Source organism: Pezoporus wallicus, unplaced genomic scaffold, assembly GCF_028554395.1.
Source record: "Pezoporus wallicus isolate ANWC-B61680 ecotype Strahan unplaced genomic scaffold, APGP_CSIRO_Pwel_v1 contig_6978, whole genome shotgun sequence".
Classification (NCBI taxonomy): Eukaryota; Metazoa; Chordata; class Aves; order Psittaciformes; family Psittacidae; genus Pezoporus; species Pezoporus wallicus.
Window position 1 is genome coordinate 2,040,317 of NW_026637190.1, and position 26,425 is coordinate 2,066,741.

The 26,425-nt window shown below is 47.8% G+C and overlaps 2 protein-coding genes across 6 annotated transcripts in view; both read right to left on the minus strand.

The window, feature by feature from the left end:
* Positions 1–15,238, minus strand: part of TAF3 (TATA-box binding protein associated factor 3) — a 117,975-nt gene extending 102,737 nt beyond the window's left edge. Inside the window, exons 1-2 of one of the 3 annotated variants that reach the window (XM_057403787.1) lie at positions 14,960–15,238; positions 919–1,161 (exon numbers count right to left, since the gene is read on the minus strand). In XM_057403787.1, coding sequence (XP_057259770.1) covers positions 919–1,161; positions 14,960–15,125 — 409 coding nt within the window. In that variant the 5' untranslated portion in view covers positions 15,126–15,238. Of the gene's footprint in view, positions 1–918; positions 1,162–14,844; positions 14,899–14,959 lie in introns of those variants that run through there. The other 2 variants (XM_057403790.1, XM_057403788.1) reach the window with 2 other exon arrangements.
* A 3,228-nt stretch (positions 15,239–18,466) lies between these two features.
* ATP5F1C (ATP synthase F1 subunit gamma) lies at positions 18,467–26,420 on the minus strand. Of its 3 annotated transcripts, XM_057403798.1 has the most exons (10): positions 26,296–26,420; positions 25,560–25,594; positions 24,493–24,624; positions 23,010–23,214; positions 22,669–22,812; positions 22,253–22,317; positions 21,470–21,625; positions 20,421–20,517; positions 19,113–19,154; positions 18,467–18,601 (listed from the first exon to the last, which is right to left on the minus strand). In XM_057403798.1, exons 1-9 carry the CDS (start codon positions 26,337–26,339, stop codon positions 19,148–19,150), a joined length of 885 nt encoding a protein of 294 aa, XP_057259781.1. In that variant the 5' UTR covers positions 26,340–26,420; the 3' UTR covers positions 18,467–18,601; positions 19,113–19,147. The 3 variants fall into 3 exon arrangements, with proteins under 3 accessions (XP_057259781.1, XP_057259782.1, XP_057259783.1); XM_057403799.1 differs by lacking the exon at positions 19,113–19,154; XM_057403800.1 differs by lacking the exons at positions 18,467–18,601; positions 19,113–19,154 and having other exon boundaries at positions 20,417–20,517.
* Between the last annotated feature and the right edge of the window lie 5 nt (positions 26,421–26,425).

Genomic DNA, 26,425 nt, shown 5'->3' on the forward strand with positions numbered 1-26,425 from the left:
TAAAACAGACAAGTACGAATAGCAGAGCACGATATCCATTATCCATTAAATAAGTATGTTGTGAGGAATGCTCCTGTTCATTACACCCTTTTGAAAAATGAAGCTCTTCTCTCTGGAATTTTGTTCAGAGTCCACAAGCTCACGTTTTAACTTCCCCACAAAGTACAGCTGTGCGATGTTCACTATTCAAAGGGAAAGGGAGAGTAGGTCACATTCTTTAAAGGTTTAGCTTATTAGCAGTCAAGTGTCATACAGCCGAAAACCAGAACAAATTTAGCTTTCTCCTGTGCCACTGTTAAAACTCCCAGGGCAACTGCAGCTCGTAGCACTTGTGCAAGTTAGTTTCACTACTACAGTGACCCTCAACCTCTGTGGGACAAGGAGAGCAGCTGAACCAGTCATGATAAAACCCTAATCAACATTAGCAAGGACTGAAAGCAAGGCACTGTGCCTCTACATGACTCTTCCTTATTTTAGATCTGAATTCATTTTAATTGGAATTTTGTGTGTGTTACATTTGTTTGAAGGAAGATGAAATACCTGTCAGGAGCTGGGAATACTGGCATTCCTTCTTCTACCTTTACCAAATTACTGAAGCTCTTGCAGTATCCATAAGAGGTGGGCTAATACATAACAGCGAAAAGCACTCAATTCTATTGTCATCCAAAAAGTTCAATTTCAAACGCAATATAGAAAAGTGTATTAAGATGGTGCATTTTAACACCATGTTACTCTTGGAGGAAAGTGAAAGAGTGGAAAACAACCTTGCCACAGCACTGCTCTCTGTTGTAAAACACCACACTTGTGTAACACCTGAGCCACTGCTCTGGGGCAGCACAGCTCCAACTGCTTGAGGATGCAGAACGAACATGCAAACACACATGGCCCAAAGCTTAAAGCAAAGGATTGATTTCGCACCTTCTTGAGAGGAGACAATGGGTGGCAGGTAATCGGGGATGTACTCCTTCCTTTCTTCTGCATCCTTACTTCCCGGCTGGGGAAACTGCAGGACATTGTTCTTGCTGACGGGGAACGAGGGGATTTGATGTGCAAAAGTGACAGGCTCGATATTGTGGATGTAATCTTCCAGCTCATGCAGGTTAACCCCCATAAGCTTGAAGGCATTACTTACATCATCCAAAATTGGATCAGTGCGGCCATCTGCAACAAAAACAGCAACAACAGAACAACGTCTATCAGAAATCCAGTTTCAAACCGTTTGACCTGCGGATCTGTGCTCAGAGGTTACAGCTCACTGCCAGCAACAGAGATCAGAGTCCCACCACGTTCCCTGTTTGCTGGGCTATCCAACATTCCAGGCTAAGAACACATTTATATGTGTTTTGTTTTGATCCGTATCGCTTTGGTTCAATTCATATCATTAAGAACTGCACCTCAAGAAGCAAATCAAGCAAGGCAGAGGGAGCAGCAATCAGCTTTACCTGGCAACAGCCAAGTAACACGGTACAACACCTCTTAAAATAGGTTTCTACTTCATAAAGTAAATTCAAGTGTATGAAACAAGCCCTTACTATGCAGAAGGTGCCCCTTTACCAGCATGCAATAGACCAAATGTTATTTTTTAACCTAGAAACATCTTAATTTTGTTGAATCAAATGTAGCTCATGGGTAGCAAAAAAACACGAAGATACCTGTGTATCTCCTGATAACACAAATACTTCACATCCTATCTTTCCACCAGATGGAATCTACTATGAGTCACTTTACCTCCCGGTTAGATATACCTCCCAGTTGAAACAGAGGAATATTAAGTAGTGGTCTGATGAGGAGAGAATATTTTATGCTAAAGTTCAAGCGCTGATTTCCTGGGGTGCAACTGAAGTTTGACTCTACAGCAAAAACCTTTTCTTTACAAAGAGCACAGTGAAGCCTCAGTGGCCAAGCTGTCAGCACCTTTATTCCCTCAGACCTCCGTGAAAGGATGCAGTTTGTTCTACATATGGAATGCGGCTCCAAGATTTAAACCTCACAGTGCACAAGTCCTCCAAGTGCCTCAGTTTCCCTGGCCTGACAGAGGGATATCCCTCTGAAGGCCTCCAGAGGGAGACCCAGACAACCTGGCTCGGGTGCCAAGGCACTGCTTCGAGTCTCATCTTAAGTCTTCTTAACAAAAATAACACCAAAAAAAGATGCTTTAAACCCAAAACATGATTTTTTTTTCAATTCAATAACATTATAGTGAATTATTAAAACGCTATAGTTGGCTTATGAAGATATTACATCCCTGCATGATGATAAGCTGTGATTTCCTTTAAAAAGCCATTAAGGAAATCCAGCCCGTGCTTACTGAAGGAACACAATCGCTATTGTGAAGCTCCAGCTTCGGAGGATGGGGGGAATGCTCCTTTGTTTGTCCTTTAACCTAATCTCTTCTTGGTTTATCTTGCAGTCGAGCTGGCTGGGTCTCACATCACTGGATGAATTCAAGCCCTGAGCCAACTTATGCCTTCAGGTATATTTAAAGAATAAGAATTTTGTTCTAGAATTTCTCTTCTTAGTCTTGCAGTGAAGATAAGGGTAATGCTCAGATTATGGCTTTGATTCTCAACTCTGTAACACTGGCCTCTTGTGTGACTCTGGGCAAGTCACTTGTGCTTTAATTCTCTCCACAGCTAAAAGGGACATCAGACCAAGTTATCGCCCCTTTTGCCCATCTGTATTTAGGCCGTGAACTGAAACAAGAACATTTTTTGTGTGTCTATAATATCTAGTACAAATGTAATGCCAGTTTCCCCTGCAGACTCCAGGGGCAGAGAAGTGTGGAGACTTGAATTAACATAACCAAAGGGGGGTATTACAACTTTAGAGTAGTTATGAGACCATTATAGTTATTAAACTTAATATATATAACATATTAACATTATACTTATTAAACAGGGGAAGTTCAGGTTAGCTATAAGGAGGAAGTTCTTTACTGTGAGGGTGGGGAGACACTGGCACAGGGTGCCCAGAGAAGTGGTAAATGCTCCATCCCTGGCAGTGTTAAAGGCCAGGCTGGACAGAGCCTTGGGCAACATGATCTAGTGTGAGGTATCGCTGCCACTGGCAGGGGGTTGGTCCTAGGTGATCTTAAGGTCCTTTTCAACCCAAATCATTCTGTGATTAGACAGACTGCTTCATCCTTAAAAAAGTTAAATTTAGAGAACTGACACAGTTAAGGAATCTTGCTTTGTCACTTTTAGTTGCTCTTCAGACTACAAAGACACCTTTGAACTTACTGATCCAGAAGGTGTCAAGACTTAACAGTACTAGATTTGACAGCCAGCTAAAAACAAAACTTGAGGAAAACTTTCCACCAAGCCCAGAAGGAGAGCATATTTATTCCCTGAACACTCCTGAAATCACTGGCTGTACTGCTTGCAGCACACAGAGGGATTCATAGAACGGTTTGTGGTGGAAGGGACCATAAAGCTCCTCCAGCTCCAACCCCTGCCACGGGCAGGGACCCCTTCCACAAGAGCATCTTGCTCCAAGCCCCTGTGTCCAACCTGGCCTTGAACACTGCCAGGGATGGGGCAGCCACAGCTTCTCTGGGCACCCTGTGCCAGCGCCTCAGCACCCTCACAGGGAAGAGCTTCTGCCTAAGAGCTCATCTCAGTCTCCCCTCTGGCAGGTTGTCGTGGTTTAAACCCAGTCAGGTAACTTGTTCACTCACTCCCCCCCCTTCTTGCCCTCCCCCTGCTCTCGGAGGGACGGAGAGGAGAATCGAAAAGAATGCAACTCCCACGGGTTGAGATAAGAACAGTTTAGTAACTAAGGTATAACACAGATCACTACTGCTACCACCAATGATAATAATGATAAAGGAAATAACAAGGGAAGAGAATACAACACCTCAGCACCAGCCGACCGATAACTTGCCCCCCTCAGCCCGACCAAGCACTGACCGATACCTCCTCCAACCCTGCAGTCTCCCAGCCCTTCCGGCTAACTCCCAGTTACCTCCTGGCCATGACGTGCTGTGGTATGGAATACCTCTTTGGTCAGTTTGGGTCAGGTGTCCTGTCTCTGCTTCCTCCCGGCTTCCCCTCCTCCCTGGCAGAGCATGAGGCTCACAAAGTCCTTGGCCAAACCAAAACATCTCTATCAGCTCTGTTCCCGAGCTGAAAGTCAAAACACTGCACTGCACCAGCTACCAAGAAGGAGAAAAATGACTGCTACTGCTGAACCCAGGACACAGGTTAAAGCCATTCCCCTTGTCCTGGCCTTACAGGCCCTTGTCCCAAGCCCCTCTCCCAGCTTTCCTGCAGCCCCTTCAGGCACTGGAGCTGCTCTCAGGTCTCCCCTTCAGGAGTCTTCTCTTCTCCAGGCTGATCCAGCCCAGCTCTCTCAGCCTGGCTCCAGAGCAGAGCTGCTCCAACAGCTCCACAGCACTCATTCCCAGGTGAGCACGGCCTGGACATAGAAAGCATATCGACGCATTCCCTGCTTCTGTCTAGTTTTCCTTGACAAAATGGGAAATTTCCTCAGGGAATGCTGCAGACAACCAGCACACAGGACTGCAAGACGCACCACATCACCTACCCGATGAGCAGGGCTCAGTGAAGACGTTTCAAGCACCTTACTCAGTCCATGCTTCTTGACACCAGCACAGTCATACATTCCACATGAAAAGCTCAGTCCAGCTTATCACTGCAATAGGAAAGGTCTTTTCCTAGACCTGCATATCATCTTTTAGAACGTGTATCGATGTGAGCAGTAAGGGATAAATGCTACAACAAACTCCCTCCTACAAGAGCTTCATGAGAACACATGGCAGAGAAGCAACTACTAAGTGCAACTAAAGCATGGAAATATTTAAGCAACTATATATAAAAAACAACTATGTTTGTTAGAAAGCAAAAGGTGACCAAAAACCTTCTATAGATTCAATTTTCCTGTATCTTTGACATTTGACCCCAAAGAGACAACGACAAGTCATAAGGTTGGTTCAAAGCTAAACAATTCTTAACCCTGCAACTGTCAGAGGGATGAAAGACTGATGGGTTACAGTGTCCTCAATAGCAAGAGCATACCAAAAACGTTTCAGGTCTGTACTCGTATCTATATTTAAATCAAAAGTTATCAATTGGTAACATACAGAGCACAAAAATGTATTAAATGTAATTTCAGGTGATTCATCAAATAAAGGCTTTATACTTCTATTTGATTAGTTCAGCATTCCTCTTCTCTCACTGGCTGAATAAAATTCAACCTAATATATAGCAGCTAATATATTCAACTAATACAGCAGAAGCCAGACACATGAAAGAGAATGCTGACAAACACCTAACACTCTCCTGGTCTTTCAGTTAGCCTTAAGCTTTGTTCTGTAGGGAAACCATGCCATAAGAAAGAAAACCAGGTTGAATTTGTGCATCCTGAACTTGTCTCAATATTCTTCAGGCCTCTGTGCTATCCTCAATTTAAAAGTTCGGATGCTGAATCCTCCCAGTGACATTCCCAATGTCTCATGCAGCTTTTAGTTTTCAAACTCCTGCTGTCCCCTAGAGCACAACACTTCAAATAATACCTGTTGTCCAGGATTGGGAAGCGATGGAAGGAGGCAGGAACAGTTCATCCACCAAGTTATAACTCCTCCTTACTCTGCAAACAGTAAACTAAGGAAATATCTTTCTCACAAGCTTTTAAACTGTTTTTGCTCCCTGACTGGGAATTGTACTCCGAAACTGATATCAGAGTTGCAAACAGCAGAGCTGTATTAGGACCATTCGGTGTCAGAGCAGCTCACCAGGACCCTGTGTGAATGACCATGAAGCTACAATACTCAGCTTCCCGACACATGAGAACAAACACTGAGTGAGAAGGAATCTCTACACAGAAATGGATCCCAAAACCAGAAACAGAATTGAATCTCCAGGGGGTTTCTGGTCACATTTTGAATCTGCTTTCTAACATAGTTGCTTTTTTATATCCTTGCTTAAATATTTCCATGCTTCAGTTACACTCAGTAGTTGCTTCTCTGACATGTATTCTTATGAAGCACTTGTAGGAAGGAGTGTGTTGCAGCATTTATCATTACTAAACAAAAACCAGAACCCACACAGAGCTGAGGACTTACGTGGAAAGTTATCCAGCCCTCCAACCCTGGTGCTCAGCATCACCTCCACATACACCTAGTGCCCACAAGGGAAAACAGACCCCTCTCTTGCAATGAGGAGGAATATTCAGAGGCAGCTAAAACCCAGTTATTTTTGCAAGAGTCTCAAGAATTCCTCCAGCAAAGAAGCTGCTCAATGCTCACATCATCCACAGGAACTGTGAAGGTGAGAGTTATGGAAAAAAGGATCTTACTTTCCCCAAATCCAGCTTCAAGAATAGCTGATTTACTTTTGTCAAACTCACCCCATCTTCTCCTCCTTCCTGGCCCAGAGTCTGCTTGAATCAGTGAGAATGTAACAAGTCAGTGCAGAACAGAAGAGCTTCTCCCTTCATGCTGGGGTTTATAAAGCGAGCGACTATAACTCTAATAAATACATTATGTTAATGAGTCACTACCCATGCAACATGTAAAGTCTATTATAAACAGCTCAGCATCACCCTCATGTCTGCTATAAAAGAGGGGGTTTTAAACTTCATTTTAATCAGAAAATTAATAGGTGTAGCTCCTCAATATTTTTACAACAGGCTCTATCAGATTCCTGGTGCTCTGGCACATCCCATAACCTTGCCACATAGTAAATACTCTGTGTAAATACACAGAGTAGTTACTCCAGGATAAATCTTTCAAGCAGCCAACACATTGCTTCCATCCAGCAACCACAAGAACAGTCAGAAGCTACACAGTAGATTATTTAGTAAGTCTTCCAGTGCCTAAAGGGGCTGCAGGAAAGCTGGAGAGGGGCTTGGGACAAGGGATGTAGGGACAGGCCAAGGGGAATGGCTTGAACCTGTCCCAGGGGAGACTGAGATGAGCTCTTAGGCAGAAGCTCTTCCCTGGGAGGGTGCTGAGGCGCTGGCACAGGGTGCCCAGAGAAGCTGTGGCTGCCCCATCCCTGGCAGTGTTCAAGGCCAGGTTGGACACAGGGGCTTGGAGCAAGCTGCTCTAGTGGAAGGTGTCCCTGCCTGTGGCAGGGGGTGGAACTGGATGAGATTTAAGGTCCCTCCCAACACAAACCATGGTATGATTCTATGATATATGTCTTGCACTTGGGTGGGGAAAAATGATCCCATTAATGGAGTTGCCAGTCAGGCAAAAGCACCTTCCTGCTATTGCTGTTCAGTCTGTTTCTTTTCACAGTAGCCTCATAAATGTCACGCAAAAAGCCTTCTTTACTGGTAGCCAGTATGCAGTAAATTACTTAAATCCACCAAAATATAAGGTTATCGGGATATATAGAGGTACATTTCTTATAAAAAATGTTATGGGCCCCACATAGATACTTGTTACAAGTCATTCAGCATCAGGATCAGGACCCAGCGCATTTAAACTGATCATCAAAGTCTAATACTTTGACACATTTGGTTGACACCAGGTCAGTTCTCTCCACTATGGTAATTCCCAGCCAAAATCCTGGTTGCTGTCTGCTTTCTCCAACCACGGTATTTGCTAGAATGAAGTTAAGTTTCCCTTTACAGGAGATGGTGCAGTGACACATGAGCAGGTTTCGAGTCAGCTCTACCCTGTCATTTTCACTTCCACCTACAATGTTGTGATGGCCGGACTAGAACCTGCCTTTTCAACAGAAATACAGTTGCATTAATAATACCAACTTAATGTATTATTTAATATTATCAATATTTAATATCATATGGTGTATATCTTCCGTATTTATATATATATATATATAACTTTTAAGCAGTCCTGCAAGGAGCACTGAGCTGGACCCGATGATCCTTATGGGTCCCTTCCATCTTAAGATACTCTATGATTCTATGTTAACATACCAATAAACTTCAGAAAAAGCAGACACACAATATGAAATTAAAGACCAACTTAGAAACTTTCTTTCCTCACTCTAAGCCAATTTCAGCAGAAATTAATTAATTAAAATCACAGCATAGCCTCAATCACAGCACATGCTCAATTCTGAAAATTCAAGGAAAGGGTATTGAAAACCCTACTTCCAAATCCAACACACCCCAGAAGTAATTATCTGGTTTATTGTAAGAGCAGCCCTGCAGAGGAGGACTTGCAGGTCATGGTCAATGAGAAACTAAGCATTGAGCTGGCTTCAGTGTGCACTTGAGCACAGAAACCAACTGCACCCAGGGCAGCATCAAGAGGAGCGTAACCAGCAGGTCAAAGGAGGTGATCCTGCCCCTCTGCTCTTGTGAGACCTCACTCGCAGTACTGTGAACAGTTCTGGTGTCCTCAACATGAAAAGGACATGGAGCTGTTGGAACAAGTCCAGAGGAGGCCACGAGGATGATCAGGGACTGGAGCACCTCCTGTATGAAGACAGGCTGAGAAAGTTGGGGCTGTTCAGCCTGGGGAAGAGAAGGCTGCGTGGAGAGCTCAGAGCAGCTTCCAGTATCTGAAAGGGGGCCTACAAGGATACTGGAGGGGGGCTCTTCATCACAGACTGTAGTGATAGGACAATGGGTGATGGGTTCAAACTGAAACAGGGGATGTTCAGGTTGGATATAAGGAAGAAGTTCTTTACTGTGAGGCTGCCCAGAGAAGTGGTGAATGCCCCATCCCTGGCAGTGTTTAAGGCCAGGCTGGACAGAGCCTTGGGTGCCATGGTTTAGTGTGAAGTTTCCCTGCCCATGGCAGGGGGCTGGAACTTGATGATCTTAAGGTCCTTTCCAACTCAAAACAGTCTATGATTCTATGATTACACTTCAAGTTTTAGCAGCAGATAACTAAGTTTGTCCTGCTAAATTTGTCCTGAATTCCATGCTGAAATACGCCCAGGTGCCCTCAGTGATTACAGTGAAGTAGCTGCTACCTGGTTGTTTTTTAAAACAATGTGACACAAAAATCAGGGTTTTAGGGGTACAAACCATGACTTCCCTTCTCATCCCTCCCACGAACTGCAGCACCCACCTAAATATTCTGGAAACTGAACTCTCTCCCTGGATGTGCCAAGTTAAGAAGCAAAACGCAACATATTCTGCATGTCTATAATTAATCCAAGCTGCAGTCACCAAATTCATAGTGAATAAAGCAGAGACTGGGTTTTCTTCACAGGGTACTTCCCCAGTGTGAAAAACCCAAACAGACAAAATCCAGAGCACTTAACCCAAAGCAGCATCTGTGCCACCACCTCTATCAAAGCATGTGAAACGTGAGTGCAAACCCAAGCAGTACCTAACAGAACTTTCCCCTTTTCCCCTCTTGCTTAAAACAAACAACAGAAACATGGAACTCTGCTCTCAGAAAACACAAACCCCAGTTTGTTTTGTAGTTCAACACCTTAATGACACACTCCGAGATTGGTTTTTCATATATTCTGTTTAAATCTTGGGCTAAAACCACGTGTGAAGTGCACAGTGCATTGAACAGGCTTCCTCTTAGAAGCTTTGCAGCATAGTATGGTGTACTTGAACAGGAAAGCCCTTATTTTCTCCCTTGTAAGTTCACTCTCTCCTCCACCCCCTCCAGCATTCAGAAGCATTTCATGGCATCAAACACATCTCAAAACAGCTTTGCAAATCCTTCTGCCTTCCCTTTGCAGCACTGAAGCTGCCATCAACTACAGCTCCTGCAAATGCAAAGGAACAAGAGCAGAAAAGTAATGAAAATCTTGACTTGGCTCTCCTAATGGGATGTAACAGCTGGAACAAAGATCTAACACAGCTGGGAAAGGCATCCTTTCCCTTTGCAGCTGAGGAGATGTGGGAATGGCAACGACATGCTTTTCAGAGCAACACCACTAGGGCTCGATTATGTCAAGAGTAAATCCATTCAGTTTCAAATACAAAGATTACGTCCCTCCAGCTGACAACTCTGCTAACTCAAACCCCACTGGTTTGACTCCGAGATAACACACTCACAATAAAGATGCTACAATTGGAATTTAATTAATTCTACTTATGCAAAACCATGGCAAAATTCAGCTCATTCATCCAGAGCTGGGTTTGGACAGGAACCTATTTGAGCAGCAAAAGGCAACAATTCTCATGAAGCAGGGAGACAGCAGCTGAGTATTAAAATGTCTTTTTACAAGCCTTTTAAAGAAAGAAGTACAGGAATCATTTTGAGAGAGGTAATACAAAAAATACCACATCACTGGCATGGAAACAGCACATCCCACTTCTCCTCCATGAAAAAGAGAAAAAAAAACCAACTGTGATCCAGACTGGTTTGTGTTGGAAAGGGCCTTAAAGCCCATCCAGTTCCAACCCCTGCCATGTGCAGGGACCCTTCCACTAGAGCAGCTTGCTCCAAGCCCCTGTGTCCAACCTGGCCTTGAACACTGCCAGGGATGGGGCAGCCACAGCTTCTCTGGGCACCCTGTGCCAGCGCCTCAGCACCCTCACAGGGAAGAGCTTCTGCCTAAGAGCTCATCTCAGTCTCCCCTGGGGCAGGTTAAAGCCATTCCCCTTGCCCTGTCCCTACATCCCTTGTCCCAAGCCCCTCTCCAGCTTTCCTGCAGCCCCTTCAGGCACTGGAGCTGCTCTCAGGTGTCCCCTTCAGGAGCCTTCTCTTCCCCAGGCTGACCCAGCCCAGCTCTCTCAGCCTGTGATATTTCCTTATTCATTCCCAGAGGGAGAAAACTCCTCACCCCACTTTCAGTAAGCTCACCCAAAGTCAGAGAACGATGCCTTAGTTCTATACACTTTGAATTCCTCAAGCACTGAATTATCACCATCTCTGTATGTTTTCCTCCCTATACTATAAACATTGTGGCCCTGAGCCCCCTGTGGCAGAGGCAGCGGAGCTTGAGTGACAACGCTACTCCACAACTCATCTCCTGCATAAATAGTGACCCAGTTACAGAAGCGTCTTCCCCAGTATTGGTACTGACCATATCAAAGGCTGTATCAGCTCTGACCAAGCCTAGGGTAGCTCCTTTTCCACCCCAGAATTCAGTTCTCCCAAACTCTGTTGTTCCCTTTAAATGTTTTGCAGATCATTCCTGTCTGGATGGAGATACAGACTTCAGAGGTGCTGCTGGGTGACAAAGGTTAATACCTTTGTCATTTCCAGACAGCTTACACACAGCTTTACATCTAGCTAGCCCTCAAATTTGGGAAAAGCTCGGACAAGGAAACCTATTCAACCAGGAATTAAAATCCAAGGAGTTTGCAGCAATATCACCAAGTCCTTCCTAAGATCAGTTCCACTCAATTCTTCCTGAACTGCTGAAGGAGAGGCAGGTCCAGGTATCGGGTACATCCAGATCATCATGGCTTTATCAGGGATCACCACTGCAGTGAGAACTCCTGCATCAGAGAAGGGATATGACCACAAGCAGCAGCACCTTCAGGTACACCTGTGCCAATCTTTGCTCCTCACACTCTCCAAACTCACTCCTGCAGAGGAAGCTGACACCTCCGGCATTGACAGTCTCTCTGGCCTTAAGGCTGCATCCACCACTGGCTGACAGCAGCAATCCTCTGGTACTCATCTGTGACCGACACTTCCATGAGCACAGCTACATCAGCATGGGCAGAATTGCTGCCAAACTTTTCCACCGAGAGCCCTGATACCTCTCCCATCAGCTCCTGCAGTCCCCGGCACATTCTCTGAACACCTACAGTAGCCCCCAGTCCACCACCAGTGTGGCACCTCCTCCTCACCCAGCACTTCAGGCGAGCAATCACATTCTACACCTCAACTCCAATCTCTGCTTCCTCTAAACACCTTCCCTGCTGCCAGACCCAGCCACCTAGGGGCTCTCCAGGACTTCCCCCTCCACAAGTACACTCACACACATGAAAAAGTGGCAGTCCACAACCCCACAGCACCCCAAAAGGGAGGGGGAATGCGTCCCTCTTGGCACAGGAGGCACAACCAGCCATGTTTCTCTGTATACACACAGCCTACACCCCCACTCTCCCCCGCCTCTCCACTATGTGCATCCCCCTTCCTTAATCTCCCCGCAAATACAGATCCAGCAGCAGTGCTGGCAGCCCTACAGAATGGTTCAGGTTGGAAAGGACCTTAAGTTCCAGCCCCTGCCATGGGCAGGGCCACCTCACGCTAGACCATGCTGACCAAGCCCCATCCAACCTGGCCTTGAACACTGCCAGGGATGGGGCAGCCACAGCTTCTCTGGGCACCCTGTGCCAGGGCCTCAGCACCCTCACAGGGAAGAGCTTCTGCCTCATATTTAACCTGAGCTTCCCCTCTTTCAGTCTGAACCCACCACCCCTTGTCCTATCACTACAACCCCTGATGAAGAGTCCCTCTCCAGCATCCTTGTAGATTCCCTTCACAGTCCCTCAGACTCTTCTCAGCTCCTCTTCTCCAGGCTGAACAGCCCCAACCTTCTCAGCCTGTCTTCATATGGGAGGTGCTTCAGCCCCTGATCATCCTCATGACCTCCTCTGGACTTGCTCCAACAGCTTCATGTCCTTCTTATGTTGAGGACACCAGAACTGCACACACGTCGTTGATGTCCTCTCCATGTTACCCGCTCCCTGTATCATATGCAGGGCAGCAAAGGCCTCCACACACAGACCCACAATCCCCCAGCCACACTGATAGCCTGAGCCTTGTTCCCTCATCCCACTGTATCCAGACCTAGCAAGGACCCTGACAGACTCTTTTCCCACATACTGCCACTTCCCCACACCTTCCCTGTCCCGAAAGGAGAGCAGCACCCCCTTTCTGACATGCCCACACCCAGCAGACCCCTACCACCATCCTATTCCCCAACCCAGCCAGCAACTGGACACCCCATCCTCCTGCACCCCAGGTACCAGCATTCATCCATCCCCCTCAGCACCTCCACTGCAGGGATGCAGACAACCCCAACGGACACATAACTTCATCCTCTGTCATACTGCCAGGCCCAGCAGTGACACTTGCTGCCCCTTTGCCATCACACACACACACACACACACACACACACACACACACACTCCATACTCCTATATGACCCAGCCAGCCGTCCTCACAGTAACTCCCAGACCTCTCTTCTCCCCCTTCCACGCTCCCACCCCAGCTCAGCCTCATCCCAAATCCAGTGAGGCCCCAGGCATCACTCCCAGCTCCTTCTGCACAGCATATCCAGCCAAACCTCTTCCACTGCATCCACACAAGGACACTTACACCTCATGCTATGTCCACTAAAATGATCCCCCATCCCTCCCATTCTGCATTCACATACTCCACACCTCCCACATGCAGCCCCATCACCCTCCTACATCCTGTGAATTACAGCTCTACCTCTTCCAAAATACACTCTAGAGCATCCCTGCCTTCACACACTGCAGACCCACGTCCCCTTTATGCATGTTTATGATCTTAAGGTCCTTTCCAGCTCTAACTATTCTATGATTCCATGTTCCCAGCCCCATGGTACTAGCACTTCCCCCTGTACGCACAATCCCCAGCCTCACTGAGATCCCATACTGACCTGGTACACATCAATCCCTGACCACACTCCTCTGCCCACCCCATACACATGTATACCTGACACCAGGCACCACAGCCCCACATCATCCCTCTGCACATACATCCCTGCCCCACAGAGCACAGTACATGTGCATCCCCACACTTCCCCTTACACACAGGCACCTCCAGCCCCACAAACCACCCCCCCATACACATATATGTGTATATATACCTAACCCAAAGCACTATAGCAATAGCATTTCCAGCCACATCTCTCCCCACGGAGGTGACTCCCCTTCCCCAAGTACACCTCTCAGACCCCATGCACTGCAGCTCCATCTCTTCACTCCTTACACGCACCCCAGCCACACACAGCACAGCCCCAGCCATGAGGTTAACACCTCCCCATGGAGGTGACTCCCCTTCCCCAAGTACACCTCTCAGACCCCATGCACTGCAGCTCCATCTCTTCACTCCTTACAGGCACCCCAGCCACACACAGCACAGCCCCAGCCATGAGGTTAACACCTCCCCACCCTATCACCCTGTACACCCAGCCCAACCCTTGCGCCCTACAGCCTCGGCACTTACCCTTGTACCAACACTGTGAATCCTATACTTCCATGTCACAGCCTCCTCAGCATTGCCCCCAGGGCACAGACCATCACCCAGAAGTAAGCCAGGACAACACAGCAGCAGCAGCACCACATCCTCCCAGGCATGCAAAGGGGCTGGCTGCCCCTTCTCCCCACCTAGTACACTCCTCTTCCATATCCAGAACACTACAGCCCAAGCAGCAGGGCCAAGAGCCCCATCTCCCCCCTCCTGTACACATGCACCCTGGTACCCTGTAGTCTATAGACAGAGAAAGGGAAAGCAGCAGCCCCATCTTCTCAGGCCCACTGCCCCACAGCCCATCTCTCCCTCACAGCAGGGCCCCCATGCACCAGCACTGCCCCATATCTCCTTTCCCATCCTCTCTGTCCTCCACACTGCTCCACAGCCCAATTCCCCTTCACCATCCCCACATCCCACCTCCCCAAGGCCCCCTGCACTGGCTCACCACTTCAACTCCCCCATCTACACCTCACATGCACTGCCCCACACCCCATCTCTCTACATGCCCCCAGCTTGGGTTCTCCCACTCCCCATGCCCACATCTCCAGCTCACACCACTTCCCCTCCCTCTCTCTACAGAGCTGCCCCACAGCCCGCCTCCACATACCGCAACACTGCCCCACAGCCCCCAGCGCTGCCCAAAGCCCACACCTCCATGTACATCTCCTCCTACAACGCACTGTCCTGCCCCTCACAGCTGCCCTCCAACAGTCCGCCTCCCCTCACAGAAGGGCCTCATGGAGGGCACTTACAGAGCTCGCTCCCCCCAGAGCCCTCCTCAGGCACAGCCACCCCTCACCGGCTCCCCACGACCGCGTCCACCCCCAGCGCACGCCCGCTCTCCCCACACCCCGGCCCCTCACTCACAGAGCTCGCAGTAGCGGTGGCAGCCCCGGCCCAGCCCCTGCAGGTACCGCTGCAGCACGTCGGTGAGCAGGTCGCAGGCCGAAACTTGCACCGAATCCCACCCCAGCGCCTGGCAGATCTGCGCCACCGACACCCGCAGCAGCCACCACGAGTAGGTCTCGCACATGCCGGCTCGGCTCAGCGCGCCCCGGGCCCGCCGCCCGCCCTGGGCCGGGAGGGCCGCGGGTGCCTCACGCACTGCCCGCCGCCGCCGCCGCCATCTTGGCGCCGTTGCACCTCCCCGCCTCCCGCCACAGGCCGCGCCGCTCCAGCGCCGAGCGCATCGAGCGGGGAGCGGAGCGCCGAGCGCATCGAGCGCGGCTGCGGCGCCGCTGGTGGCGGTGGTGGTGAAGAACCGGCCCCGTCCATGAACCGGCCCGCTCCGAAAAACCACCGAAATCGGGTGTTTTCTGGCAGCAGCGGCGGGAGGTGAGGCTGGCGGCGGGAGGGCTTCCGGGGCGCTGGAGGCTGCGGCCCTGGGCTGGGCTTCCCCGCGGCCCCGTGAGGCGCTGCCGCCGGCGCATCATTTGAACAGCCGGCGGGGCCGGGAGGGACCGGCCGCAAGGGGCACTGAGCGCTCTCGGAGCGTGCTTCGCCCCTTCCCCGTTCCGGCGGATGGAGGGGCAGATGTCAGCCCTCAGCAGCGCGGGGGGTCACGAACTGCGGCGTCTAACACATCCTCCGGCAGTGCGAGCCCACAGACACCAGCTCCTCACTGCCGGGACCTCAACACCGAGTCGTTTAGGTGAGGCCCTTTAATAACGCTTTTCAGTTCGGAGGTGGTGGTTTTGGGTCCCCCTGCGTCACTATATGGCCTCATCACATGTGTTACATATATGTCATGTATGGCAAATGCCTCAGGTTTGCTGTGGAGCAGCCGGCTGTGCAACGTGGAAGTGAAGGATTAAGCCTACGCTGTGAGGAACTGGAATCTGAAGCCCAGAGTGGTTTGTGTTGGAAGGGACCCTAAAGCTCCTCCAGCTCCAACCCCTGCCACGGGCAGGGACCCCTTCCACTGGAGCAGCTTGCTCCAAGCCCCTGTGTCCAACCTGGCCTTGAGCACTGCCAGGGATGGGGCAGCCACAGCTTCTCTGGGCACCCTGTGCCAGCGCCTCAGCACCCTCACAGGGAAGAGCTTCTGCCTAAGAGCTCATCTCAGTCTCCCTCTGGCAGGTTCAAGCCATTCCCCTTGGCCTGTCCCTACATCCCTTGTCCCAAGCCCCTCTCCAGCTTTCCTGCAGCCCCTTCAGGCACTGGAGCTGCTCTCAGGTCTCCCCTTCAGGAGCCTTCTCTTCTCCAGGCTGCCCCAGCCCAGCTCTCTCAGCCTGGCTCCAGAGCAGAGCTGCTCCAGCCCTCGCAGCAGCTCCATGGCCTGCTCTGGACTCACTCCATCAGCTCCAGGTCCCTCTTCTGTTGGGGGCTACAGGTACAGCAAAATTGGCAGCAATAAAGTGTTTATGAGTGAACTGTTTATTTGGGAAAAAACCTCCAAGCAGAGAAAAGGTGAAACTATGGTGGCAAAAGGGAGGATCCAGAAACAAGGATAATGGTTAGGGAGTGGTGTGGGAGTTAGAATGAGGAGCAGCAGGGCTGTTACTCAGTGCTGGCTGAGTGTACACTAATGGCAATTCTGTGTAACTAATCAGGGTGTGAAGGACAGAATTGTAAATAATAGCAGCCTATTGTTAGAAGTTAATTAATTCACAAGTTAGCTCTTTGATTTCTTAGACCATTACTAGTGTGCCGATTAGTCAGTAAACAGCCTTGTCTCTTCTATCAGTTACATCTCAAGTTTGAAACCTGTAGAGAAGGGACCTGGAGCCATGACCAGTCCTGTTGCTGGTCAGGGCAGGTGGGTGTTCTTTACTCGCTCTCTTCAGTCCATAGGGAAGCTTTGGGTAGGTTTGAACTGGCATCACCTTTCCCATCTTAGAAATGGGGTTCCTTCTTTCTAAATTGGAAAGACATGGATTTGACGGTTGGACTTTGGTGGATGAGGAATTAGTTGGGTGGTCATATCCAGAGGATAGTGGTCAAGAGCTCAGCGCGCAGATGGAGACTGGTGTGGAAGTGAGGAACACTGAGGTCGTGTTCCTCAGGGGTCCATGTTGGGACCAGCACTGTTTATCAGTGACATGGACAGTGGGATTGAGTGCACTTTCAGCAAGTTTGCTGACAACATCAAGCTGTGCGGCTTAGTTGATACGCTGGAGAGAAAGGACAGGATCCAGAGGGACCAGAACAGGCTGGAGAGTTGGAACTGTGCAACCTCCTGAAGTTCAACAAGGCCAAATGCAAGGTCCTGCACATGGGTTAGGGCAATTCCAAGCACAACTACAGGCTGGAGGAGACTTAATTGAAAGCATCCATGGGGAGAAAGACTTGGAGATGTTGGTTGATGAAAGGCTCCCCATGACCCAGCAGTGTGCATCTGAGCTCAGAAACCAACCATGTCCTGGGCTGCATCCCCAGAGTGTTAGCAGCAGGTTGAGGGAGGGGATTCCTTCCCTCTACCCTGCTCTGACGAGACCCTCCTTGCAGTCCTGTGTCCAGCTCTGGGATCCCAGGCACAAGGTCGTTGACCTCTTGGAGTGAGTCTGAGGGGGCCACAAAGATGCTTCATAGCTGCAACACCTCTGCTCTGGAGCCAGGCTGAGAGAGATGGGCTTGTTCAGCCTGGAGAAGGCTGTTGGGAGACCCTGGCCCCATCCCTGGCAGTGTTCAAGGCTAGGCTGGATGGGGCTTGGAGCAACCTGCTCTAGTAGAAAGTGTCCCAGGGGGTTGGGACTGGATGAACTTTAAGGTCCCTGCCAACTCAAAAGAGCCTGTGACTCCATAAATGTACCACAGAGGCAGGTGTAAGCAGTCACCTCCTTCCTCAGGCTGCTACTGGACGAAGCTGGACTTCAGTCAGCTGGTCTAGAAACCAAACAGTTAAGTGCTGAACTTGGTTAATGAGTTTCCTTAGAGGCAACTTGTTGGCTTAACAAAGTGATGTCTTGGTGATACCCTGCAGCATTTGCACACTTGAATAAGGGAAACAGTACGAGTATCCTGGGGTGGGATTCAGGGAAATGAGAGGCTGTTCTGGAGGATATATATTCTAAACAAACACTGAGATGACTCATAGCATCAGATCTGTTCACTTGAGAATACGAACATCTACAAATGGTAGTAATGTGGTATCAAAACGAGAGAGAAACACCAGTGTTCCAACTGCATGATGCAGAGGTTATTCCCGTCTCCTCCAGCACACAATATTATGTGCATAACAAACCAACACTTAGAAGCACAAGGTGAAGGAGGGTGAGCACTACTCTTCCAAAGAAACACCCACTTACATGTTTTACATGCCAGGTACATTACAAAATACAGAGCACAGCCTTTAGAAATGAAGTTTCAATGCACACCTCCATCAAAACCAGACTTAGACACCAAGAGTGTTTGCTCCACGAACAGCCAAGAGGATTTTGTCTCATGTAGGTGGTTTATTGTAAGAATTTACAGATTTCTGGCTTTCCCATTTCTTCACAAAAGAAGAGCAGTTTCATTACCACAGACATGGGCAGGTTAAACCATATGCTCAGAAAAGCTCTTCTTCACCTGTAAGGAAAGTGGAAGCAAATTAAACTCCTTCCATTTATTCAATCACTTAATACTTTTATCGTCTCCAATCTGAATACTTCATTAATATTCTTTCCACCTTCCCCCAATTCTTTATCTACTCAATTTTTCCCTTAAGTTTTACATTTGGAATATGCTTATTTTAACTTCAGAAAACTGTTCAGATTTTTATATACAGACATTTTTAAGTCATTGCATCCTGTCAGGCCACTATTAAAACATTAAAAAAAGTAACTGAAAACTAACCAGAAAGAAATAAAACCAGCACAGAAAATCCTGTCAAATGGTTTAATATCATGGAAGCGGATTGCTTAAGATTACTGATGCTTCAGTACTTCTTGTTCAGAGTCAAAGAGGCAGCAGGAGCTTTCCCAGCTCTTTGGGAAGAGAAGTTTGGCTGACCAACACAACACCGCTGAATTCCAGCCTCCTCATTTGACTTGGGGATTTTCTGTGCTGATCTAAACCACAGTCTATTTTGTCACTTTACCTCTTGGATTTGGCTGAACCGCTTTGTTTTTCCGATTAATCCCTGGTTATGGTATTATGAGAGAAAACAGAACAAGCAGGTTAGGAAGCAACTCATGCAAATTCAGGCAAAATGATACATTTATGACCACAAATGTATTGTGAGGAGCACAATACAGCAGCTAACTGCTGCATGGTCAGTATTCCATGGTAGGTATTCCAGGCATTTTGTAAACAGGCAGGGCATTAACACATCTATTTGCACCTAAATACAGCACAGATTAACTCTAAGATGTCATACACATTGGACAGATGTGGTTACAAGGTGCGGGCCAAGCCCACACATTTGTAACCTGCAGTACACACAGTCACAAAGCTTCTCTCAGGGAAATAAGCAAAATACTGAGCTTAAAAGTATAAAATACACATTTTGTAGCAAGAGACTCTTGAATTCCCTCCTTCTTCCAATCCCACCCCTAAACTCACTGCTTTTGAACACTGCCACAGGCTGACTGAGCTAAAATGCAAAGTTTCAGTCACACACGTTGTTCTCCCCCACCCAACTCTGCTGGGCTGCCTGGGAAAAGTAGGAAAAGTCCAGGTAGAGGGGGAAATTCACTGGGAGCCAAAAAGGAGGAACAAACACTGGCTGGAGCACCTCCTGTATGAAGACAGGCTGAGAAAGTTGGGGCTGTTCAGCCTGGAGAAGAGAAGTTGCATGGAGACCTCATAGCAGCCTTCCAGTATCTGAAGGGGGGCTACAAGGATGCTGCAGAAGGACTCTTCATCAGGGAGCGACAGGACAAGAGGTGATGGGTTCAAACTGAAACAGTGGAAGTTCAGGTTGGATACAAGGACAAAGCTCTTTACTGTGAGGGTAGTGAGGCACTGGCAAAGGCTGCCCGAAGAAGTCGTAAATGCTCCATCCCTGGCAGTGTTCAAGGCCAGGTTGGACAGAGCTTTTGGGTGATAGGATCTAGTGTAAGATGTCTCTGCCTATGGCAGAAGGGTTGGAACTGGATGATCTTAAGGTCCTTTCCAACCCTTGGAACCCAATTGTATGATTTTATGTTCAAACAAGGGTGTGTGTTGAGGCTAAAGATCTACCAGTGTTTTAAACTTAATCTGGCCAAACCAGGCCTGCCAAACTTCACACTTGTTAGTAGAACTGCACAAGCTAGAAAACTCAAGACTCATGCCATGGATTGCCTTCCCTTCAGTGTTACGACCTGCATGCCCTAACCTTCCCTGTTCACCTGCCTGAAGCAGGACACACACACATTCCATGATGTTGCAACCACTCCTGTTTTACGTTTCCACAGGTACTCACAGAGCAGCAGCACCAGAGATGATCTCAATAAGCTCCTTGGTAATGACGGCTTGGCGGGTACGGTTGAAAGTCAAGGTCAGTTTGTCAATCATTTCAGCTAGGAAAAATCAAGATTGGGATTTAAGGATGCAGTAACTATTTAAATACAGATAGGGAGAAGGTGTATGAAGTAGTCTTATAAAGCCATGAAGGCAGTGAAGAGGCTTACTGCACTTTTCATTTTTTCTCCTATAGATAACACTCAATTTAGAAACTTGGCAATTTGGCTTGAAACATCAGAGTTAAACATCTGAAGAATATCTGATGGATAGTAAACACCATGGTATGACACAGCTTATTTTAACATAAGCATGCATTATTTGCCTTTAAATTAGATTTTACTGTCAATTAACTACATTGGGATTTCCTTCAAGTTACTGTGGCTTTGGCAAAAGGAAACAGATCTTTCTGAAGTGTTATTTCTGCATTTGTTTTTCTTGTAAACACAGGAGATATCACCTCTCTGTCAAGATAAGGCTGTCAGCAGAGAGCCACACATACAGTTCCAGATAGCCCAACTGCTCATCACACCAGCTCCGCTTGGTCATGAGTGTCCTTCAGGCAACACTGCCCTTCTTAAAGCTGAAATCTTCTCACAGCATGCCACATTAAAAGCTGTCTCCCACTAATACCAAATGCATACACCATGCTGCACCCGGCCTGGACACCTTCCAAGGAATACTTGTGAGAAGGACACAGAGCTGTTGGAGCAAGTCTAGAGGAAGCCATGAGGATGATCAGGGGCTGGAGCACCTCCCGTATGGAGACAGGCTGAGAACATTGGCACTGTTCAGTCTGGAGAAGAGAAGCCCTGTGAAGAGCTCAGAGCAGCCTTCCAGCATCTGAAGGGGGCCTACAAGGATGCTGGCTCCAAGACTGACTCAAAATGGAACTGAGAGAAGAAACCAGCTAGTTTCTTACTATTTTGTACACAAAGAATTATACAAAAGGAGGTCAGTACTCTCATGCCAAACTACTGAAGTCGTGGGAGACCCATAGTGTGGACTTACAAGCATTCTTGCTAGCGTTGTCCATAGCAGTCATCCTAGCACTCTGCTCGCTGGTGGTGGATTCTTTCAGTGAGTAGTAGAGAATATTTGCTAGTGTAAATTCCTGGTAGTTTCTCAACACATCAGCATCAATATCATCATAGATACTTAGGCTTTCTGTAAAATAGGAAAGAGCAGATTGAAAGCAAGCTGAGATACACTACTTCTAGCAAAACAATACAACACCATGCAAAAGGCTGCTAGGCCAGCCTGCTTCTCTACTTCAGGCAATCCAGAGGGATTTTCTCCACACATTCTGTGTACTTTCATATTCTCTTTGCTATTAAAATTTTTGTTAAGTTTTTTATGTGGTTTAATTTAGCTTAATACTCAGAAAATCAGATTCTGACCAAGGCCAAATACATGACTGACACATTATGTTTAATCTTCCCATGTAGTGCTGCAGAAACATTTTGGGGTGTTTTTACTGAGTTAGTGCAAAGTCACTACAGTGCTGAAAACACTGGAACCGACAGAGTTCTGCATATGCACAATTCTTGCTTGAGAAAGAATCTCAAACCAAGATTAGTACAACCTTTCATTTTAACCTCACAGCACCTTGGTAAGTCAGCTCTGGGCTGCCAAGATAATACAATTTGTTCAATTTATACTACATGCATAATTAATACTATATCCATTACACACACCTATTATTAATACCAATTATTAATATCATATTCCCATGTTCAGAGTACTCTCTCTGTGATTTATCACTTAACTGCTGGTTTCTAGTTCACTACTTACCAGAACCAGCAACTGTTTCAAAGGAGAAGATTGGTTTTTCATCGGTCTTGTAGGAGATGACAGACCTGGATAAAAACAGCATCTTCAGTTCAACTGATCCTAAATGGAGAGCTTAAAATCGAATCAGGAGAGGCAGCTTCTGCACCCCCAGTTCCACAAAGTTCTGTGATAATCCTGATGAAGAGATCTCAGAAACAACATTGATATAACATGCTGACTGTAAATGTAATGTAAAAAGAGAATTCCGCTCCCAGCTCTCACAAAACAACAACCAACAGCTCTTCACACACAAAAAGCACTCACTCAAGAAATAAACATGACAAGTCAGCCAGTTTTCATATTACTTCATCAGGCCAATGTGCTCTTTGAAGCCTTCTACCCAATTTTTTTCCAGTGCAGTCCCAATTTAATCTTACCTGAACCGATTGTAGATGACTGAGCCCTCATCAAATTCATAGCCAGAGTTTAACAGCTCCAATGCAATGGCTGAGGCATCTCCAAAGCTTGGAGGTCTCCGTCCCACCTCTTTGAATGTCAGCAGGAAGTAATTGCCATGTGTCCTGCAGGAACATCAGATCTGTCTTAGAAGCAAGTGGATGCTCTAATGTACAACATGTGGTAGCAAGATTTACTTCCATTAAATACAATCTCCTCAATGCCACACAGCTTTCTAAGAAGTCTTGACATTTCTACCACAGAATACAAATAAAACCACCAAACCAAACTCTTTTGGGGGTTTGGGACCCATCCTTTTTACCTCTGAAGGAGGCCTCTGATCTTGTCACCAACTCCAACCACCATAACTTCTTTTCCTGCGTTTGAGAGGTTGGTAATCTCATTCTTCAAGGTTTTAGCAATAGATGTATGGATAGCACCACACAGGCCTCGGTCAGAGGACACACCAATAAGGAGGTGCTTCTTCTTGTCCTCAGGTGCCTTTATTTCTGCTTTCTCATAGAGAGCTAGAAAAGAAAAGATGGTTAAGTTTTTAAGGGTGCCAAGAAGCAAATAGGTCACAGCAAAACACCTTTGAATTATTCTAATTAAAACCATTTCTAAAGGGGCTCCAAATCTCAGTCAGATGAATTTTATCTCCCTCACATTCATTCAGGTCTGCACATGACCTGACCAGAGGTGACAGTTCAAAACCAGCCATGTTTCTGACTGGGTACCACACAACCCACGTCATGACTTAGTTAAGGTCACTGTGTTGAGACCAGTGCATCAGAAGCATGTGCAGACCCGGAGTTCAGAAGCAAGCCAGATATTCTGAGCTGTGGTGCTCTAATAAGTGACAAAACCAACCATGCAACCACCCAAAGTTAAAAACATAATCAGAAATCATCATGATTTGGGGATGAGTTAATAATGCTTGGAGGAGAGTGGCTGGAGAGCTGCTTGGTGGAAAAGGCCCTGGGGGTGCTGACTGACAGAGTTGAACATGAGCAGCTTGTGCCCAGGCAGTCAAGAAGGCCAATGGCATCCTGGCCTGTATCAGCAGTAGTATGGCCAACAACAGGGACTGTGCCCCTGTACTGGGCACTGGCGAGGCTGCACCTTGAATCCTGTGTTCAGTTCTGGGCCCCTCACTACTAGAGGGGCATTGAGGTGCTGGAGCGGAGGCAGAGAAGGGCAATGGAGCTGGTGCAAGGCCTGGAGCACAAGTGTAATCAGGAAGGGCTGAGGGACCTGGCAGGTTGGGGTTTAGTCTGGAGAAGAGAAGGCTCAGGGGGACCTTATCACTCTCCACAATTATGTGCAAGGAGGAAGGAGTCAGGAGGAATCTGGTCTCTCCTCCCAAGGAACAAGGGATGGGACAAGAGGAAACGGCCTCAAGCTGCACCAGGGCAGGTTTAGATGGAGCTGAGGAACAATTCCTGCCCCAGAGGGTGCTCAGCCATTGGAACAGGCTGCCCAGGGCAGGGCTGCAGGCACCATCCCTGCAAGTGTTCACACCCCGTGGAGACGAGGCCTCAGTGCCATGGGTTAGTGGTGGCCTTGGCAGCGCTGGGGAACGGTTGGACTGGATGAGCTTAAACGGTTGATTCTATGATTCTGTGAAGTTCACATTAGAACTCTAAAAAATCACTTTCTGTTAACTACTTATAAGGAATGCTCAGGGTGGCCTAGAGATGCAAACCCTTTTGGGAAAAAACTACTGAAAGGTTAAAAGTCTAGGCCTTTCATCACCCCCATGAAAACCTTTTTCTTCTGCTCCCATAGCACCAGTCTTCTCTCACCCAGTGCTCCCATTCCATAGATCCTGGCAGGCTTCAGCTCCCTCTCAGCTCTTGCATATTTTGCTGCAGAAACCATCTTCATGGACTTTGTAATTTTCTGAATGTTCTTGATAGACTTCAAACGCCTGGTAACTACAAGGTTAAGAGTTGAAGGTCATGGGCTATACTTATACTGGGTATAAGGACATCATAGCCAAGCAATCAAATGCTAGCAATCGCCATTCAAAAGTATCTGGCCACGTTCCCCATAGAAGAAAAAGTAAATAAACAATGCACAAATAAACCTCAATAAAGACCTTAGTATTTACAGTAAGAAAGCCGTAAGAGAGTCATCTGGCTAACCCAAATGCATCTTTACAATGGATATGTTTTTCCTCCAGAGATAAGTGTCATTTAATAGTTATCCCAACATAAAATCTATTTGCTGTTCTCTTTCCTTCCACTTCTACCTGTTTCACAAATGTATCATTTGAGGAGCACTGTCATCTTTTTCCCAGATGACAAGGACAGGAAACAAACAAGCAAGACGCCATAGTATGAAGATTCGGAATAAACTTCCTCCTCTGCTTAGACTGTGGCAAAATGACACTCACAGAAATACTGATGCAGAAAAGAAAGCAAAACAGGTGTTCTACTGACAAGCACAATTCCAAGGCAATATCCCTGTAAAAGAACCTATGAAGAATAGCTAAATGAAGTATTATCCCATTCAGTCAACCTTTTTTTCCCTCCAAATGCTGCTTAAAAGGCCAAGCAAATAAACATAACAAACATTAATTCTTAAAGGTGACCAAAATGCGGTTTAGCACAGGGGACAAAGTTATTTTGTGAACGAAAAGGTTTGCTTGTGTAAAACTATACTGTTTGCTGAAATGTCACTTCAGTCACTGCTAAAACCTTTTAGAGCAATGCCTTTTCTGAAGGACATTTGCTCAATACCAGACATGCTCATGAATCAACATTATGGTGTATCACAATGAATTTATTCAACAGATAACTTGTATTTTAACTTCCGGCTTTCCTGCAACACTTCCCCTCTCTCAGAAGCAAACAAAACCAGTACTCACTGTCTTTCAGAGTTGCCATATTCCTGACTTGGCCCCTGAAAATGAATAGGGGAGATATTAGGATAGTTCACTGGTCCTGCAGCAAACCAACCCCTGCCAAGGGCAGCGGCCTTCCAGAGGGATGAAACCTTTAGAGCTACTGCTTCTTAGAAAGCATCTATGGCAGTGACAAGCTGCTCTATACCGTGCATTGCACACATGGCTTCCATCCTTCTCCTCACCTTCTACATCATTTCGTGCATTACTACTGCCTCAAGCACAGTGTAAACGAGGGCCAGCCAACAGGGCATCAAAAGGGTACATGAACTGGGTTTATTAACGATTAAAACGAAGCAGAGACGGATGCAGCATTTCCCGACAGAAGCAGGGTCTCCTTGCACACCCCGTCACACACGGCGCCGTCCTTTCACCCTTCCTGCCCCCCACACATCCCCTTTCCCTGCCATCTCCCGCCTCCCCTCGCCCCACCGGCAGAGCTGCGGCTGGGCACGGGCACGGCTCCGTCCCCCGCAGGCCACTGGGGAGCCCGTTCGCCCTCACCCTCACCGCCACCGCTCCTCCCGCCACACCGGAGCCCACAGACACCTCAGGGGCAACCCCGCCGCCCCCGGCCGAGAGAAGCCTCACGCCTCACCCCCCAAGGCCGCTCCGCCGCCGCTACCACCGCTACAACCACTACCGGGACGCACCGCACGTCCCCACAAAGCCCTTCGCACCCCGCCTCCCCTCCCGTTACCATTGCGGCTGGTAAAGCGCGACCGCAGCCCCGCGGGCGAACATGGCGGCGCCTTCCCCACAGCCCCGATGAAGGTCAGCGGCCGCGCAGCCGCGCCGGGAGGGGGCGGTAAGTGCTTCCGGGGCCGCCG

Coding starts and splice junctions, on each gene's coding strand:
- ATP5F1C (XM_057403798.1), bottom strand. CDS start 26,339: ATGTTCGCCCGCGGGGCTGCGGTCGCGCTTTACCAGCCGCAATG. Junction 24,625..25,559: donor TATGGCAACTCTGAAAGACA/GTGAGTACTGGT, acceptor TTAACCTTGTAG/TTACCAGGCGTTTGAAGTCT. Junction 22,318..22,668: donor GTCATCTACAATCGGTTCAG/GTAAGATTAAAT, acceptor GTTTTTATCCAG/GTCTGTCATCTCCTACAAGA.